Below are 15881 nucleotides of genomic sequence, written 5' to 3'. Positions count from 1 at the left end.
GTCTATGGATTTTATTGAATGACTTGAATAACTTGATAAAGTTGTTTGTTGTCAGTTGTCATTGGCATAGGTAAATACAGTTTAAATTTGGATTTTTAGCTTACTTAGTTGGTACTTTAAATTATGGAAGTATTTTAACTAACTTGACCAATGTAGAGTATAATTTAAATAATATATTCGAACAGATTTAATGGACTTTTTTGCAGGAAAGAGGGGAGCGGAGTTGTGTGAATTATTTTATTTGACTAATTTAGGTTTTTTTCAGGCTTCAATGTCTCATAACTGTGAATGAAACAAAGTCGCTGCACGTGGCTTGTCGGGTTTTTCAAAAAAGTTTACTAAAGTCCCAGTAAATGATCACCATTTTACTAACACTCTATTTCATCTCATTGCACACCATATCATGTAGGTAATAGATAAAGATTTTCAAAAACTCGACACTGGCAACATGACATATAGAAGTCAATCGTAGTAATTAATAGACTAATCGTGAAGTCAATTTCCGGTACAAAATTAAGAAGATTAAAAAAATATGTTTAAATGTATTAAAATTGCTTTCTTATTTATTGCATATTTTTATTCGTATTGTTGAATGTTTTTAGTTAATTTTTAGTAAATAATTTTCTGCATCAGATCCGCAATTTTTACTGTCAAGTGAAGACAACCAAACTATTTTTCAAGCTAACATTATACAAGAAACCTAAATCGCCATTTGGACGAAGATTGATAAAAACTTTTATAGTAACGTCGCTCAATGTCATATAAAATCTCATCTATAATAACACTTCATTGCATAGTATTAAATTAATATAATAGTGACAATTAAAAAAAAACTAGCAAACCTACATTAGCAGTCCAAATATAGTATACTAATGGCCCGCTCCGGCCCCGCTCGGGTCTATAACAATAATTTCAATGATATTTGACGTAGTTTTATTTTTTTAAATAAAAGAACACTTATTGCGGCATAACTATAATAGTTAGAAATATGCTGTCGCAATACTTTTTGTAAATAATAATGTGTTGTACAAAGTCGTAGTACATTATTTTATTCTATCATCAATATTTTTCGCAGGGCACGCGATGTAAAGATTAACACCTTGGGTTACATTATTGGAGTTTTAGTAAGGATCCCTATTTTTTTTTCAAAAAAGATTACATATAGCCTATGTCACTCGGGAATAGTGTAGCTTCCAAACTTTCGGAGCCTATTCAATACCAACAATTCTTTTCTCTTTATAATATTAGTATAGAATAGATAAGTTTAAGTTAACTTTAAGTTTTAGTTTAAGTTAATATTATTCTAGATTACAATTAGAGGACTCTCGAGTGCTACTTTAAAGTCTCTACTAAGAGATAATTGTTTTATTAAATGTTTCTTTATTTATTACAACCGATCCGCCCTCGCTTCGCTTCGGAAACATTAAATTTTATTATTGATAGGCGAAGTCCGCCATGTTGCGCGCGGTACGACAATAACTGCGTGTGACGCCGCGGAGCAAAGCTAGTCTAAGAAAAGTAGCCTAAGTTACTCCTTATATCATCAGCTACCTATTAGTGAAAGTCTCATCAAAATCGGTCCAGCCGTTCCAGAGATTAGCCGGAACAAATAGACAGACAAAAATTGTAAAAATTTTAAATTGTAAAAAATTGTATGTACCGTATATATATTCATATGCATGTAGTAAAAAGCGGTTATTTCAATACTACAAACAGACACTCTAATTTTATTTATCTATAGATTGTACCGTTAGGAGACAGTTAAATATTAGTTAGTATGTATCATACTAGCTAGCGCACCCTTAATCATATATTATTATGTAACATACATAAAATAAAAATTCGACTCAACAGAGTAAGCTTGAAAACTTCATAGTTTATTTATTAAGATTGTGCACTAAAACTGAACTATACATTATTTTTGTAAGTAAAAAAATTCATTATAGGTACGTGATACTAGTATTCGGGAAGTTTTTACAACGCAATTGACTTTTTTTTTTTTTTTCTACAGGAGAAAATCGCCGGATCCCCACCCGCGCGGCAGGTGGGGTATGTGGGAGTTGAACCTCACTAAAACTCCTGCCGCTCACAACCGGCGCCCTACCTCGGACCGGGCCGGAGCCCAGTCGGGGCTATTGAAACGGCGGGACAGGGTTGACGCAGAGCACATTACATCCATCCCACCGTCCCACGGACGCCGGACCGGTGGCCGCCAGCGAAACGACCACCGGTTCCCTCGTTCAGCGGGCCGAGAGCCCGCTTTGATGGCGCCGCGTTACACCTTCCCCCAGAGCGGTCGGGGGAACGCGGTCTACCATCACCCGGCTTCCTATTGCGGGTGAGCGTGCAGAGCACGCCACCCCTCGTCTGGGTCCCTCCCCGCACAAAACGGGTGGGACCCCTAGCTCTTAGGGGGCCAGGTCACGGATACGACCCCGGTCCCGACCCCCTGCTCGGCGGCGGCGGGTTTCTGCGTAGTGAGGAGAGCTTTCCCTCACTCGCCCCGCCGCCTCCTTCTGCGAGATGGTGCACTCGCAGAAGTCGAGCATAGCCTTCCATGACTCATCGCTGCCAAGCATCGACGCCACGACGCCAGGCAGCGACAAGTCAGGTCCTATCTTTGCGACCAGGACACGGCGCTGCACCTCCCAAGCGGGGCAGACAGCGAGCGTATGCTCCGCCGTGTCCAGGTCGTGTCCACAATGGTGACACCTCGTCGTCGGCTCAGCCCCTATCCGGCGCAGGTACTTCCCGAAGCATCCGTGCCCGGTCAGCACCTGCACCAGACGAAAGGTGAGACGTCCCTCGCCACGATTCACCCAGTCATCAAAGACCGGGTAAACCGCCTCGACGGTCCGTAGCCCCCACGTGGGGTTGGCCAATCGCCTCGACCACGACTCGAGCACGGACCGCCGAGAATGGGCCTTCCGCGCCCGCAGCTCACTCTCGGGGACACGCGCCACGCCCCGAGCACGAAGCTCGCTGCGCCACCGATAGTCGGCAGCGAGCGACTCCGCCTCCAGCTCCCATGGCGGCGTCCCCGCCAAAACACACGCCGCCTCGAAGGAGACGGTGCGATATCCGCGGATGACCCTGATGGCAACGGTGCGCTGCGGCCGGCGCAGGAACCGAGCCATAGTGGCCCGGTTGCGCGGCTCAGCCCACACAGGTGCACCGTACAGGGCCATCGATCGCACCACCCCCGCGTAGAGACGGCGCACAACCTGATCCGGTCCCCCAATATTCGGGAGCAGCCGGCTCAAAGAACCGGCCGTCCCCATCAATCGGGGGACCAGCTCCGCAAAGTGAGCACGAAAGGCCCACCGGCTGTCCAACACGAGGCCGAGGTACTTCAACTGCACCCCGACCCCTATCCGGACGCCTCCAACCACGATGTGGGTGTCAACGGGTGGCGCCCTCCGCGGCCCGTGAAACCACAGAGCCTCGGATTTATTGAGCGCCACGTCGAGACCCAGCCTCCTTATCCTTCCGACGACGAGGGCCACCCCCGCTGTGGCGAGACGGGCAGACTCCCTAAAATCATCCCCCCGGGCCACGACCAACGTGTCGTCCGCGTAACAAATAACGCGGAGGCCCGGGAGGAGGGCGCCCCTCAGCACCCAGTCGTACCCGATATTCCACAAGAGGGGGCCGAGAACCGACCCCTGCGGAACACCACGCACGACCGGAAAGCGATGAAGGGTCCCACCGTACCCGGTACATACGACCGACCTGGCCCCCAAATAGGACCCAACCAGCCGGCGGAGGTAGAGGGGCACTCCATGCCTCTCCAGTGCCCCCCCTATCACGGTCCAGGGCAGAGTGTTAAATGCGTTGGCGATGTCAAGAGACACCGCCAGCGCCACCCCACCCCGAGAGACGGCCTCGTCCGAGAGGGACCGCACGCGAAGAATTGCATCCACGGTCGAACGGCCCTCCCGGAAGCCGTACTGCTCCGCCGACAGGTCAGGCCCCACCCCGACCAGGTGCCGAACGATGCGGGCAGCCAGAATACGTTCCAGCAATTCCCGCCTCGTCCAGCAGCACGATAGGACGATATCCGGCGGCTGTATCCACCGGGCGCCCCTCCTTCCTCAACAACACAAGTCTACCCGTCCGCCAGAGCGACGGAAACCGTCCCGACTCCAAGCAGCCATTATATAGCTCAAGGAGCCGGTCCCCCAGGGCACCGAGGGCCAAGGCCAATACCCGGCCGTGGACTCCGTCCGGGCCGGGGGCCGTGTCTTTCGCAGTCATCTTGACAACGGCCACCCGGAGCTCTGCCTCCGTAATACGGGGCACCTCAGCAGGAGCTTGGCCGTCGACGGTGTCAGACGGCCCGCCCATAGCGGGAGGGACAAAACCCTCCCGCTCCTGCGGGAACAACGCCGAAACGATGTCCCGCAGCTGCTGGGGCTGGAGACGCTCAGTCATAGAGGGGGCCCACGGGCGCAACTTGCCGCGTACCAATTTGTATGGGCTCCCCCACGGATCCGCTTCGAGCGCCTCCAAGAGTCTCTCCATGTTCTGCTCCTTGGCCCGCCTGATGGCAAGCCGCAGGGCGTCCTTCGCAGCGCGATATTCGCGGTGCAGCCGAGCTTCCTCCTCCGCGAACGCGACGGGCTCGTCGCGCCGCAGGCGGCGGCGACGGCGGTGTCTAGTGCACCGGCGGCTCGCCCGAATGGAGACCGCACGCAGTCTTGCAATTTCGGGCGACCACCAGGGCGACTGTCGCCGTCCAGAGTGCCGAGAGCCGACCCGGGGCATCGAGGCATCACATATGCGGTGCATCGCGCCCCGGAACCATTCGGCCTCGGTTTCCACATCGACAGGTTGTGGACGCTTGGGCGCCCACGCCGCCACCATAGAGGCCTCCACCAGGAGCTCCCTGTTCAGGAGCTTCAGTGCCCACCTAGGGAATGACCGGGATGCACTCTGCGGGGGGTCAACCCCGCGGGCACCTGCAGCCGGCGTCGGCGCAGGGGCAGAAAGATCGTACCGGATATACCGGTGATCGGACAACGATTCCGCCCCCACCACCACTCCCCAGCCGAGGATGCGCCGTGCGACGGGCGAGCTCGCGAACGTCAAGTCCACGATAGACTCGCCCGTCCACCGCACGCAAGTCGCGATCGAGCCCCTATTAACGATACAGAGACCGACCGCGACCGCCCACTCCTCCAGCAGCCTACCACGAGCGTCCGTGAATGGGGAACCCCAAGCGACAGACTTCGCATTGAAGTCCCCCGCCAGTATCACTGAACGGGGAGCGAGGTGACGAGCGATCACCTCTAGCCCGTCCAGGAACCGCTCGAACTCGACGGTAGGCCGATTCGGAGAAAAGTACACCCCGATCACGACGATATTTTCTAACTGTACCGCGACGATCCCGGGGCCCCTGGTCACCATCGCCAGGGGGGGGACCATCGCGGTTCTTCTGATATGTATGGCCGCCAAGCCATCAACGTCCCCAAACCAACAGTCATCCGCTGGGGGAACGAAGTATGGCTCGGCGACCACAGCCACGTCAATTGACCACTCCGCCATGGTCTGGAGCAACATGTCCTGAGCCCCAGCGGAGTGGTTCAAGTTTCCCTGCAGGAAGCGATAGGTGTGATCCATTAAGGCTGAACCACATCCATCGCTCCCTCCCCTACTCCATTGCCCCCGCTATCGGGCGCGAACGCCTCAGCGGGGGACAAAGTGCCGGCCGGTGCTCCCCCGGCCAACCGCTTCTTTTGACGCCGCTTAGCTTGGCGGCGCCGATTTCGTTCTGCATTCTTGCTGGCCGGAGGGCAGGCCTTGCCCCCGGCCCGGTGGTCAGCCTTGCGCCCGGCCGCCGCACATAATAAGCAATGCGGCGCAGCCGAGCACACGGCCGCCTTGTGTCCAGGCTGACCACAGCGAAAGCACAATCCGCTGCGGTCAACCGTACTCGCGCATTTAGCGAGGCAGTGCCCAGTGCTGAAGCATCTGAGGCACCGCCAGGCGCGTGGTTCGAGAAGGCGCACGCGGGCCGCTATCCAGCCCACGCGCAACCTGCCCGGTTCCCCCGACGGTCTACCGGGCGGAGGAGCAGCCAAGGAGGTGGCCGCCTCTACCGGGCAACGCACCCAAACAGAGCCAGCCCCGGTATAACCGAGGCGCAGCTCGCCTACAGTTATATTCTCCAGGGCGCAGTTGCCCCGGGCGGCAATAGCCGCCGCCACCTCATCCTTAGTGGTGCAGTCGTCCAGGCCGGTCACTCTCAATTCAGCCATTTTGACCGGCCTGTGCACTCGAACCTCTTCCTCAGGCAGAACCGTACGGAGCTTCGCCGCCAGACGCTCCGCGATGCCGGAACTATCGGCACCGGGACACTCTAGCAGCTTGGCCCCATTGGCCGTCAGCCTACAGCGGAGGCCCTCCCCCGCCCCGATCTCGTCCAGATCAATAGCCGCGCGCGCCCGGGAGACTACATCTCCGTATGACACGCCCTTGGCCTCGGCGGCCGGCAGCAGCGTTAAGACCACTGCCGCCGACCGCGGCGCGCGCGACGACTTCTTCTTCATCTTCTTTTTCTTGGCGGCCACAGGCGCTCGACCCTGTTGGGGAGCAGCCTGAGACGCCGCAGTGGCCGGTGCTCCACCCACTTGGGGAGCTGTCGGTACGGCCCTCTTGGCACCCCGCCGGGCCACCACATTCCACCCCTCGTCCATGTTAGACGGGGGCGGGGGCAGCGGACAGGGTTGAGGCGCTTGCGATGTGCACTTCGCGTTAGCGCCGCCCCCCCGCTTGGCTCTGTCTCGCCCCGGGCCCGCCCTAGTGGCTGGAGCCTGTACGGGGGTGGAGCGGGTCACTGCAGCACCCGACACCGCGGCATGTGTAGACGCAGGCCGTTCAGCGTCACTAGCGACAATACGTTTCGCTTCGAGTGCCGCCAGCCCGCCACCCAGCCTTTCCATTACAGCCTGGACGGTGCGATCGATAATCTCGTCCAGGCTGTAGCAATTCGGTTCCGGCAGGCCCACGATCCGTGGCCCCGCGGATCCCTGCTGCCGCTCGACGGCCGTCGCCTCCCTAGACCGCGGCGACGGGAGACGCGAACGCCGCTGTACCGCGCGCGATGGTGGCAGCACGGGCCACGGGTCGCCAGCCGCCGCTGAGGGACAGGGACCCCGAGGGACCCCGGAGACCAGCGGCGACACCGCCGGCACAGGTGCCGGAGGAGTCCGCGACCCAGCGGCACGTGGCAACGCGGGCGACGACCTCGTCGCGGCTACCCGCTTGGTAGCAGCAACCTTGTCATCGGGCCGCCGCTGCGCCTGTAGCTGTGCTCGGAGCCTCAAATTCTCCGCCATCAGCTGCACCACCTGGTCATTGGCGGAAGCAACCGAAGGCAGAACCTTCGAGACTCGCGAGACGACTTCCCGCAGCCTGCGGCCAGCAGCTTTGGTTTTGGCACTGGTCGCCGCATACGACTTGACGGTCTTCATGGCCCTGCCTATGACCAAGGCAGGGTCCCGAAGACCGCCCTCCTCCTCTTCTGTCGTCCGCCCGTCCAGCGAGGCGACAGACATCGACGCCGATGACGGCGCCGGTGACGGTGCGCCCTTCCCCCGAGCGGGTCTCCCTTTAGGGGGCGGCATCTCCTCCGCGGCAGAGGCCGAATCGGAGACTACCACCACTTTCTCCGGTGGGGCATCCGTGTCAGAGGACGACGTTAGCCCCCCCTTCCCTTCGCGGGAAGAAACTCCCCTCGATTTCCTCTTCCGCCTGACTTTCCCTTTCGGGCCAGCCGCCTCGCAGTCGCTGACGAGCGCAGAGCGCGTCGAGCCAGCGCTGGCACACCTCAGTTCGACGGGTTTTCCGCTGCCCGTCGCACAGCCCCCTTCATCGTGGCATGCTTTGCCCCCCCCCAGAATACGTGGGGCAGCATGCTCCCACCGAGGTGGAAGCACGGAGGGATTCTCCACCTAGAGTGGTACCCTCCTGGGGTAATTTTTTCGTTAAGTCTGCCATCATTTATTTATTCCTTTATTATTTAACCAGGGGTCGGTCCCCTGGGACGGCCCTCACGACTGGACACCCTCCAGCCACTCATTCCATCACCGGGCACGTCACAGGCTTAGGATTAGGAACGCAATTGACTTAAAACGATTTGAAAACACTTATCGAATACTCCGTCGGTAGTTGTGGCACACATCTCTATTTATTTTATCTAAATACATCACAAGCGACATCAATTTTTAACCTTATTATCTATGTTATTGGTAAGGTCATGGGTTCGATCTGACGAGAAATCATAAATAAATGAATTTTTTCTTTGAATTCCGTTGATGTTTAAAATATTTGTTAGATCAAGTTCAAGTTGGGAATATTATGAACGGCTAAAATAAATTTAGAATGTAAAAGATAAAGACGAATTAAAAATCCTAATTAATATTTAGGTAAATTCTATTAATATAATTTTTGTAAGCATTTGATATCAGCCAAGATTGTTTTGCTTTTTTTTATTGCTTAGATGGTTGGGCGGGCTTACAGCCCACTTGGTGTTAAGTGGTTACTGGAGCCCATAGACATATACCACGTAAATACGCCACCCACCTTGAGATATAAGTTCTAAGGTCTCAAATATACAACGGCTGCTCCACCGTTCAAACCGAACGCATTGCTGCTTCACGGCAGAAATAGGCAGGGTGGTGGTACCTACCTGCGCGGACTCACAAAAGGTCCAGTAAACTTTCGCATAGCCCCCCTCCCCTAATCCTTCCATATGTCCTCCTCTTCCACGTAGAGCCCGCTACGGTTTTTATGTCGTCCACTCACCTTTGGAACGGTCGTCCTTTTAATGTTTTCCCCTCTCGAGGTTACTAATTTACTAATTTAGCATAATTTAGCATAGCATTACCATTTTTATGTTTTGCTTCTTATTAGATGACCTATCCATTCCCACATGAAGCGTAAATAAATAAAATTACTCTCGTCAAGTCAAGCACGTTAAATGGGTACTAACATGAACCGATATTGGTTATCGGTTGGATTGGCCAGGTAGCCAGCACTTCAGAACCGACCGTTAGTATTAAATGTTCTGCGATCTGCTCGCATCGGAATTAAGGCAGGTAGGCACAAAGATACGGCAGAACGTACGCTAACTGGTTACTATAATATAGCATCAGGGGCGTGTCCTGTAGATTTACTAGACCTCTCGCTGTCCCGTACACCCGTTTCACAGCCCGATCCTGTTCCATACGCACTACAAGCCCGAGCCATCCGAGCTTCCGCTCCTTCATCTCCCCCAGAATATTTGGCTCACTAAAAAGCCTCTTTGCGTCCTGGTTTTTCCGGACGTGCTAAGAACCGTCATCTTTCTGAACTGGTCCTAGTATATTGCCATTTTAATTAGTATTCTTTTAATTAGTACTATGATTGACCCGGTGAAGCAATAGTTATAGTCCCACGTCGGGCAAATATTCGTGTGATGGACAGGTTTGTGTGCTCTTTATCTGGGTGTATAATATCCATATATGTATATATTTAAACATGTATAAATGTGTATATCAACCTCTGGTACCCATAACAGGGATTCCTAATTTGGGGCCAGATGACCGTGCGTGATTTGGTTTTAGTTATTTATTTTTATTCAATCGAGTGAACATGGGTTGTCATGGCATGACAAGCAATCATTGGAAGTAGTTTCCAGGCTATTGTTGATCAATGATTTTTGAACTTGATTCTTTATTTTTTCTACTATTGAAAAGTCTAATCCTCGATTACCTTATTTTAGCATCGTTTAAGACGTTAAGTTGGTCATGGTAACATAAATTATTAGATGTGCCCAGAAAACTTCTTCAAAAGCTAATATAAAGAAATTCGTTGTATTAAATCACGGAACCCTAATAAAACCAAAGTATTTTGTTAACAGAAATCACATTTTGACACATTTATCGCAGCAATCAAGCAAGATGTTCGTAAAATATTTATTGTGCCTCATATTAATAATTAAATCAATCGAATCTAAAATTTCAATAGACATCGACACTGGCATCGACAATCCGGATATAACGGTTACGTACGCAGGTGTGCAAGTTGACCTGATATCCGAAGATGACGTCACTAAGTTTAATATCGACGATGACAATTTGAAGGATGCAGTGCGAACGTATTTCGGGAAGAGTCCGTCCGGAGTCTACTTGAAAAGTCCAACGCCATGGGGCGATCTGTACAAGAAGTACAAATTCGAACAGGTCAGTAGGGTGTTATCAGTTAAATCGGCGCGACTCAAATCCATAACCAAGAACCCGGCTATAATCACTACGCAGGACTTTGAGAACGCCTCCAATAAAACGATCAAAGTGAACACCGGTATCACGCACACAGTCGAAAATACTTTAACCACAACATGGACTGAGGCTAAGGCATTCTCGATAACTCAAGAGATTGAGTATGATATAAACGTAATGTTCACCAAAGTGAGCGGTAAGACAGGCTTCTCGTACACGTCTACTTGGGGCAAGAGCGAAGAGGTCACTGAATCAATCACAATCGGCGCCAGCACTGGTATGGAAGCGGAGTTACAGCCGGGTCAGGCGATCACAGCCGTTTTATCGGCATACACCGGGGTCTTGGAAGTGGAGGTCGTGTACGCTATGTCGCTGAGGGGGAATGTGGTGGTGAACTTCAAGAGGTCCCACAACGGACACCACTTCTGGGGACCGCCGATACAGAAAATTTTAACCACCGCCGGCATAACCAATGAGTTCACAGCGATGGAAACCATAAGTTTCGGTTTCAATGTAGACGCGTCTTTAAAAGTTTTCGATCGGGAAACCGGGAAGCCTTTGTAAATTAAAAATTGTGTTTGAAATCCTCGAGCCTTGTTTTTTTTATTTCGTATTCCTATTTTAGTGTAACCCTCATCCTCTTGTGCTTCTTCTCCAACAGGAAAAGTCATTTAGTCTTTAAGTGAACACCGCACATAGATATAAACACCCTCTTGCTCCGCCCGACCTCCGCCTTGCTAGCACCCCTCAGTGCTATATGAGTCGTCTATTATCAAAGGTGGCAATCTGTGCATTTAGACAAAAAATGTTATCGATATGTCAATACAGATTGATTTGAATATAATCGTCTCCTTCAAAGAATACGGTTCAAAACCTGCATTAAATAAAGGTTAATACTTAACCTGTTATTTATCTAAGATGTCGTTCAGAAGAGTTTTGTGATTGCCAATGGAATACAAAGTCAATAATTCGTTTTTCTGATTTACCAATAATTGTCCAAAAGTCACATTGCCGGCTTTGATAATAGTTGACTCATATATAAATCTATTTATTCGGAATTGTATATTTTATATGAGGCGATAAAGTTTTCGGTGTGTGGTGTCATTCCAACCGTGTATCGGGATTTAATTGCAAAAGAAATGCAGCGATTTTAGGGGTAGGTATTTAAAATTTAACCTCTTAATACTATTAGGTACTTTACTAAAAAATGTGAGAACTCGTGAGCATGTTTCACATTAGAGGGCAGATGTATTTTTATTTATTATCATTTAAATTATACTAGAGGTCCCGCAGTAGTCGAAATTCGACTATAATTAATTGGAATTGTAAGTTTGTACACTATTATGATTGTATTTTATATTTATATAATCATAAATTTCGCCAAGACTATACTAAAATATTAACAAAGGCAAACAATATTTAATCTATTCTCAATTTGACAACAGACGTCAAGAACAAAAGTTTGACAAAATAGTATGCATGCGTGTGTGCGTCAAATACATGGTATGTAGTGTGTGTAATGTTTTCTTTATTGATTTAATGTATCTTTTATGCATTATTTAAAAAAAAATATTAGCATTGTGCACTTCTTCTCTATATTCTCTATAAGTGTGGAAATTTTCATACTCCTCCGTCCACGCAATTTTCGTAAAAAGGGATACAAAGTTTTTGCTTCACGTATTAATATATAGATTTATTGTCATATGAGATGGATGAGCTTATTGTCCACCTGGTGTTAAACGGTTACAGGGGCCCATAGACCTCAACAATGTACATCCAACCACTATGAAGCGTATGTTCTAAGTTTTAGTCTTAGAGTACAATGGCTGCCCCACCCTTCAAACCGAAACGCATTACTGTTTCACGGCATAAACCGTGCGTGCAAACAATATTTCCATAGTAAAGGTAATGTAACCATTATAAGCGTTGTGGTGCATACTGTGAGCCTGCAAGGATAGGTACCACTATTCTGCTTAACCGTTACGAGGTTTAGTTGAGATTTCGACCTCATGTTTTAGGGTGGGGGGCTGTATTCACATTGTGATGAGTTCCGGTGATCTCTTGTCACCGGGTAGGACGTGAACTGGTTCATCCATACGCGCAATAAGAAGAAAAGAGTAAACGCATTATTTTTTAATCGATATCAAACCTGCATGGCAATTTGAAACCCTACTCCAAATACTAAAATCGAAGCGAAAAATTTTACCACATTATTAGTATTTCGTAAAAGCATACATATCCCTAAATTGCACCGTCACGAATTGAACTAATACCACTTACAACTTTCATTACATTTATACAACCGAAATTGAACTTAATGTACTTCAAATAAAAGTCGTTATAAATGCAAAACAAGAGTTTGTCGAAATTCAAACACGAAACGACAAAGTTTTATTTGCGGTTTCAAACGCAAAACTGCCGAAGAGATGTTAAGAGCTGAGATTCAATCTAATAGCAAAAATAAATTTGTAGATACGTTTTATGGTCGCACAAAGTTGATATTGCGCGCGAAAATTTTTTTTATTCGAAGCGTATGCTACTAAGATAAATTTGCATAACGGCATATATAAAATTGTTTTTTTGTGATCTGACGTGCAGGTGACAATACATTTTACCAAAGAATAATGGATCGTAAAAGTATAATAGAACCTTGTGCATATGGCGTACGAATTCGACATTGAAAATCTTACACAATACGAGGAGGTGTATTGAAACTAATCTAGACGACGAAGTCAGGTGATAAGTAATACTTTTAATCCTTAATGCCTTGTTCAGATTATCGGCGAATAATATAATTAGCTGAATAATTCGTGCATGAAAACGACCTTAGAAAAAGATCAATCGAAGTCGTCGTGGCCTAAAGGTTAAGACGACCGGTGCGTTCGTATTGAGCGATGCGACTGAGCCGGTGTTCGAACCCCGCAGACAGCTACAAATTTTTCTAATGAAAGAGGTTGACGCATATTTACGAATTACTTCCAAGAGGAAGGCCATCACGGCAAATAACGGCAAATCGATTTGTGAGCCCTGCCTCCAGGCTCCACGCCTACCTATTTCAGGAGCAAAATTCCTATATAAAATTCGTTGCTATACATTTGGAATTAGACCTCACGTCTCAAGTGGGTAACAGCATACACGTAGTGATATATCTATGGACTCCAGTAATCGTAGAGCACCAGGTGGACCGTGAGGTGACTCATCCATCTGGGGAATAAAATAAACATGTATTTGTGGATAGCTTCTTTCAAACATGGTTGACGCACGTTTGGCTGTTACGGGTATGTTTTGATGTATGGATGGTAGGATTGCACGGAAGGGTGGTAGCGCAATTTCGAGAGGCTTATCATGACTGGTAAGGTGGATGGAAAAAGGCCTCGGGGGCGCAGCCTAATACATTGGTCCGACCAGATCCGCACCGCTCGTGATTCCATATTTCACAACGCCCTCCACACCGCTACAGACAAGAAAAGATTGATAAAGATCGTGCGTGCGATGGTGATACAAAAGGGTGGTCACGACCCCCAGCAGTGAGAAATACGACGCAAGGAGGATGGATGGTAGAGATAAAGTGTTCCTTGTTGCCTACCCATTCTAGTAGCCTCCAGGGGTTATATCGCCTTCATGGAACGTGTAGGCCAGCTCATGTAGCTCAACCTGGTGGATTTGCTAACCCTAGCCTTAACAAGAGCAGTGCTTCGCTGAATTTGAATTTTTCACTGGTGGTAGGACTTCTTGGGAGTCCGCATGGGTAGGTAGCACCACCCCGCCTATTTTCGCCGTGAAGTAGTAATGCGTTTCGGTTCGAAGGGTGGGGTAGCCGTTGTAACTATACTGAGACCTTAGAACTTATATCTCGAGGTGGGTGGCGCATTTACGTTGTAGATATCTATGGGCTCCAGTAACCACTTAACATCAGGTGGGCTGTGAGCTCGTCCATACATCTAAGCCATAAAAAAAAAAAACTACCACCAGATCAGAATCGTGACCAATTGAGAAGATCCGGCGGGGAACTCAGTGGGCTGTGTCTGGTTAAGTTACACGACGAACCCTTCGTGCTTGGAATTTAATAAGTGATCTAGATATTGCACAAAAGCCATGCGTAAATATCGGCATCAGTATTTTCGGCGCGTATCATCAATGCACTGCACCGTATTCGTGGCTATTCGTTTGTACTCGGCGAGTATGTAATGGAGGCATTAAATTATAATATAAAAATCGTAGTCGAAATACATATATATCATTTTAACCCAATTATTTTCTCGCCGGATTTTCTCACTGGTTAATTGATCTGTGGCGTGCAACATTGCCATAATATCGGGTCGTACTCGGGTGTCATCGGGTGCGATCGGATTTCCCGAACGCGCAGATGTCCCGTGACGTCATCACAAGATTGCTGCAAATTTTTTTTTATTGCTTTGCTAGATGGACGAGCTCACAGTCCACCTTAACCACTTAACAACCACTTAACATCAGGTGGGCTGTGAGCTCGTCCACCCATCTAAGCAATAAAAAAACCTGGTATTAAGTGGCTACTGGAGCCCATAGACATCTACAGCGTAAATGCGCCACCCACCTTGAGATATAAGTTGTAAGGTCTCAGTATAGTTACAACGGCTGCCCCACCCTTCAAACCGAAACGCATTACTGCTTCACGGCAGAAATAGGCGAGGTTGTGGTACCTACCCGTGCGGACTCACAAGAGGTCCTATCACCAGTAAAAAAGCCTACTTAAAGTATAGTACTAAAGTATTTTCATTATGATATAACAAACACATCGACTTTATTTTCACGGGGTGCCCTACCACAAGATAGCTTTCGTGATTTTGACAATTATACTCCATTCAAAATGGCCTCGATCTCTGACAGAATCGAATAGTCCTTGCCCTTAATCGATCGCCCCAATTTAGATTAGAAACGAGATGACGCGATCTTTATTCACGCCTGTTAATTCTTTATTTGGATGCTGTATTATAATTACAGGTGTTTGGGACTGTAGTCCAAATGTTCTGTATCGAATCCGAGCGCCCTTGAAGACGTAGTTGGAGAGAAAAGACCGATCGCGGCCCGGAGATCAGTGTGCTTAATGTGAGTATCTTAACGTTCTCGATAGCGTAAAAGTTAACTCGAACTTGTATGCAGTTGGAACAGCGCCCCTAGTGGCAAACGTAGGCAAACGTTCTAACTCCATACAAATTTGAGTTAACTTTTACGCTATCGAGAACGTTAAAAAAATCGTATTAAGCTCACTGAGGTGTGCAAGAAACTGTGTAAATTGCTGACCAGGAAGGAAAATAAATAAAACCGTATATTTGTCTCGAAAACGAAAACATTCGCATTAAGTAATATGTGTATTATATAATTATATAATTGGTATAGATGTAAGGGCCATTGTGTACAAATTCAGCATTTTGTCTTGTTTAGTCGTGCGCACATGGCTTTATTGGTTTATGTTGCAAGCCAGATTTTGTTTCTTTTTACTTGTGTTTTTATGTATGTTTTAGCTTGTGATAGTGTGTATTGTGTGCCTAATAAAAAACAAACGCTTATACAGGGTGTTACAAAACTACCCGTAAAGCCGAAACATGGTTAAATGGGGCCTTATATCGTGTCCATTCACAA

General features: G+C 48.5%; 1 protein-coding gene across 1 annotated transcript; it reads left to right on the top strand.

Moving 5' to 3' along the window:
* The first annotated feature begins 9904 nt into the window (after nt 1-9904).
* LOC101740909 (spherulin-2A) lies at nt 9905-10853 on the top strand. Its single transcript, XM_021346357.3, has one exon. It carries the CDS (start codon nt 9945-9947, stop codon nt 10824-10826), a length of 882 nt encoding a protein of 293 aa, XP_021202032.2. The 5' UTR covers nt 9905-9944; the 3' UTR covers nt 10827-10853.
* Nucleotides 10854-15881: the final 5028 nt, after the last annotated feature.

Source organism: Bombyx mori, chromosome 24, assembly GCF_030269925.1.
Source record: "Bombyx mori chromosome 24, ASM3026992v2".
Classification (NCBI taxonomy): Eukaryota; Metazoa; Arthropoda; class Insecta; order Lepidoptera; family Bombycidae; genus Bombyx; species Bombyx mori.
The sequence above is the reverse complement of the archived record's forward strand: the minus strand, read 5'-3'. Positions and strand labels throughout refer to the sequence as shown.